We start from the raw sequence: 4696 nt of genomic DNA on the forward strand, positions 1-4696 counted from the left end.
TATACGGTATACTATAAGTGGTAATTTAGTGCATAACAAAAGCAGTTCATGTCATGTATTAGTACATATACTGTACACTGTATATGGAGAATGAGACAACAAAGGTCCTTTCAATTAAAAAACATTTTCTTTTGCATGTTACTTACCCCATGTAGTTTGTAGTGATGACTGAAAAAGAAATTTTAATCTCATGTTTTTGTAGTGAATGGCGGTAGCAACATTTGTGATAGAACGGGAGCCCAGAGTGGCCAGTGCTGGACAAAAGCAAACAATATCAATATAAACAGATAAACAATACTGTAATAACAATATAGCTAATGGAATGAAGACGTTCAATTCAAAAGTGTTATCCAGCATAAAGGGGCTTCTTGTTTATGGAATACTTTCATTTTTTGGACATATTTATTTACCAATATTTTAGCAAAAAACTAATATGTTTTACAGGTTATGAGTATACCATTTGATGACTTTATATATGGCTCAAGCAATATGAGTAATGGGAGATTTTTTCATTAATGTTTTTCATAGTGTTTGCTGTTGTCCAGCGTTGGTCAGGATTGTATTCTGTTCTATCCAGAATGTTATTTCCACTCTCCATGAAAACATGACATAAAAATTTTTCTCAGCCACCACTACCAACTACATATTGAAATTAACATACAAAAATAATATCATTTTTGATTGGAGTATTTCTTTAAACTAAATTTTTTATTGATATTTACCAAACTGGACTTATACTTGGTAGCACACTATATAAGAATACATTAAATGGAATTAAATGCATGAGATTAGTGACATTTTTTGTATGCTGTTTAACTGCATTCCAGCAAGAGATAACTACTATTATTTCAAAAATGAACACAAATAAACAGTATGCTTTTAGAGTACATGGCAAAAAATAATTGCACTGCAATAAAAAATCTGGTACAATTTGCCTGAAGACCAGCATGGAAAATCCAGCAATGTAAAGGATTAGGTCTGCATGACTGCTGTGCCTACAAATGCCATCGTCTGTACTGGAGCGAGTGATCACTGGATTTGCACATTTAGTCAAGTCCAACCTCACTGCAATCAACAGAACATTCTTGAACAACACATTGCTGGAAATTTGGAGATCATGGTGTGCAGCGCCACTGTCTATAATAGGCAGTTATTTAGGCTGCTTGATAATTGCAGTTTAACTACGTAAGACTGCTTTGTGGTGAGCCATTCACCCATTGTGCAACCTTTCCTGCAAGGCATCCTGGGTGTCATTTTCAAAAACAGATAATGCTACACACAGATGAAGGCTCCTGGGAATGTTTATATGACATCAATGTTCTTCCAAGTATGAGACAGTGTTAGACTCCAACTACAGTTTGTTCCACAATATATCAGCAACATCTGTGGGTCGCTGGAGGTGCTTTTTTGATGCATCAGATGCTGTTTGGCTTCCATAATGTTCCATATCAAAAGAAACTGCTACTTATACCACTACTCACAGGGGTTCCACCATATGCTAATGATTGCCACAGAAAGTTCAGTTCTGAACAAATAAGACATTCATATGAACTGGATCTAGAAATATTTCTTATGAAAGTCACCTATGCTGGTTTTCATGCAGATTGGACCACTCGTTGGGGATGCCACTGTTTTCTTTCGTATGACAAGTTGTCTAACTGTAAAGACAACACTTAGATTTGCATTTACAGGCTAACATAAACATGACGGAGTCAGTAAACCCAAAAGTAACCTGAGTAGTTTCCTTTTTCGTTTGACAGCACTCTTACAAAAGGCATTACTCAGCTAACCTAACACAGACTTTAGAAGATGCATGTAAGATCTTCCTTAACGGATTGAAGATATAGGAAAAAGTAAGGTGAAATGACACCTTTTATTGGCTATCTTTTTTTTAATTTAATTGATTTTATTATAATCATTCCATACAAATGGATCAATTTTTACAAAAAATAGGATTGAAAACAAATCAACCCCCATCCCGAGAAACAGAGCATGGTCAACGGAGTAAAACTTAAAGCTAGTAAAAATAAATAAGTTGATGAGTTTAATAAGCGGATAAAGATAAATGGAGAAGAAAAAGAAATTGGAAGAGAATCTGCTTCCTCTGTGCTTTAAGAGATTATTCTAAAATGTTATTGATTAGATCCTGCCAGGTTTTGAAAAAGTTCTGCACAGATCCTCTAAGTGATAATTAGATTTTTTCCAATTTCAGATAGTCAGTTACCCACTGACTTAAAAGAGGAGAGTTAGGATTCTTCCATTTTAACAAAATAAGTCTGCGTGCCAAAAGTGTAGTGAAGGCAATCACAGTTTGTTTGTCCTTCTCCACTTCAAGTCCGTCTGGAAGAACACCGAACACATCTGTTAATGGGCTAGGAGGGATTGTGACACAAAGGCTGTCTGAAAGGCACTTAAACATTTTTGTCCAGAATGATGTTAATTTGGAGCAATTTTGTACAGTTCTCATCTGCTAATAGAAGTGGGTTAAGACGCCATCTGCAAGATGAGTATGTGGGGCAAAATGATTTTAGCTCCAAAATCAGAGGGGCATGGTTGGAAATAACAATAGCATCGTAATTGCAAGATTTAATCGTAGGCAAGAAGTTATTATCTATAAAGAAATAATCAATTCTTGAGTAGCAATGATGCACTGGTGAGTAGAAAGAATATGTTCTTGAGTTTGTGTTTAGAGACCTCCAGGGGTCTGATAAGTTGTGGTCAGTTAAAAACTGTGTAATTGTCTTTGCAGTGTTAGATGTCATCACCACTGTGACAGGAGACCTATCTAAGAGTGGATTTAAAACACAATTAAAGTCCCCAGCCATTATAATTTTATGAGTGTTCACATTGGGAATGGATGTAAATACATTTTGCATGAATTCCTTATCATCGACATTGGGTGCATAAACATTTATCAAAATCATTTTACAGTTAAATAGATTGCTCATGACAATCACATATCTCCCATCAGGATCAGATACTACATTCGATGCTACAAATGAGACTGTTCTATGTATAAGGATTCCCACACCTCTAGTTTTCTTTGTAAAGCTAGAATGCTAGAATGCATGTCCTTTTGCACCTGGAACTGATCCTTGCTTAGTAAGTGGGTCTCCAGGAAAAATACTATTTTAGTGTTTAGACCTGTTAGGTGAGAGAATACTTTCTTTCTCTTTAATTCGTGATTCAGGCCTTTAACATTCCAGCTCTCAAAGTTGACTGTCCCATCATGGAGACATTGATTCTGAATTTTTGATGTCATTTTCAAGTCTTAACTGGAAGTAAGACAGCTTTAACCTTAATTTCCAATTTTCCCACGAGTTATTGCCATGCAGCCTATTGCTACGTTGGTAATTATAATTATAAGGATTAAAAGGATAGATTAGATATAGCTTGCTGTCCCCCCCCCCCCCCCCCCCCCCCTTATCCCATTGGCTAACTATTTTATTAGCCTTCCTGGGTTCCCATCTTTAAGGATCTTGGGGAGCATGTAGAAGTTTCCCACTTTTGGTTCCTCAGGGATTTGACTACTCATGTGGTCCTTGATGTTAACAGGTAAGTTGCTTAACAATTTCTTCAGTTCTTTCATGTAAACATCAGTGGGGTCCTCCTGTAGTTTGTAGTAATAAGTGGTATTATAAAAGCTGCCTCTGTGCCTCTTTTATATAATCAGATGTGTTCATGATTACTAAGGCACCCCCTTTATCGGCTGGTTTGACAATGGTCTCTGTGTTTTCCCTTAGTGAATGTATGGCTTGCTTTTCTTTAAAAAGAGAAACCTTACAGGACTTTCTCTAGTGATGGTTAGCTTATCTCTACATTTTATTAGTTCATTGTTCTCTTCTTTCAGGGTTAATTCATCTAAGGTTTATTAATTTTGCTAACATTTGAACAAAAAGGTTGTTAATTTGAAATAAAAAAATCACTTTGCTGTCCCAATATAAGCTAGAGTATTTTTCAGTTTCTTTGTTACACCTTGCCTGATGAAGAGGCCTTAGCTGCTTTGAAAGCTTGCATTTGTAATCTGTTTAGTTAGCCAATAAAAGGTGTCATTTCACCCTACTTTCTCCTGTATCAATCTACGGCTAACACGGTACAACACTCTACTGCTATGGATTGAAGATATGAAAGTCACCTGTTCTACGGTAGATGCTGGTTTTCGTGTAGATAGGACTTTGGGATGTGGCTATTTTCTGTCATAAGTTATTTTGTCAAACTGTGACAACAACATTTACAGTTGCCTTTACAGGCTAAAAGATACTTGATGGTGTGAGTGAACCCAAAAAGTAACCTGAGTGGTCTCCTTTTTCATTTAACAGAACCCTTAAAAATGTCCAACTCTGCTAATCTAACACAGATTTTGGAAGATGCATTTAAGAAGATCTTCATAAACTACATGAATGAGTGGCGCCAGAATGAAACTATTAACCAGAAATATGTGAAAAACAGACTGGCAGCCGAGAATTTCGACAATGTTATTTGGTACCTGATGGTTATGATTGGGATGTTCTCCTTTATAATTGTGGCAATTCTGGTGAGCACCGTGAAGTCAAAGCGAAGAGAACACTCTGATGACCCTTATCACAAATACATCGAGGAGGACTGGAATGCCAAGCTTAAAATCCAGATATTAAACATGGACTACATTCAGGAAAACCTTGGGGCAAAATCATATGCTGAACCCTGCTCACCATAA

General features: G+C 36.4%; 1 protein-coding gene across 1 annotated transcript; it reads left to right on the forward strand.

The window, feature by feature from the left end:
* The first annotated feature begins 4171 nt into the window (after window positions 1–4171).
* On the forward strand, window positions 4172–4696 carry LOC114651450 (potassium voltage-gated channel subfamily E member 2-like). The gene has a single exon (XM_028801324.2). It carries the CDS (start codon window positions 4331–4333, stop codon window positions 4694–4696), a length of 366 nt encoding a protein of 121 aa, XP_028657157.1. The 5' UTR covers window positions 4172–4330.

This window comes from Erpetoichthys calabaricus, chromosome 4 (assembly GCF_900747795.2).
Source record: "Erpetoichthys calabaricus chromosome 4, fErpCal1.3, whole genome shotgun sequence".
NCBI lineage: Eukaryota > Metazoa > Chordata > Cladistia > Polypteriformes > Polypteridae > Erpetoichthys > Erpetoichthys calabaricus.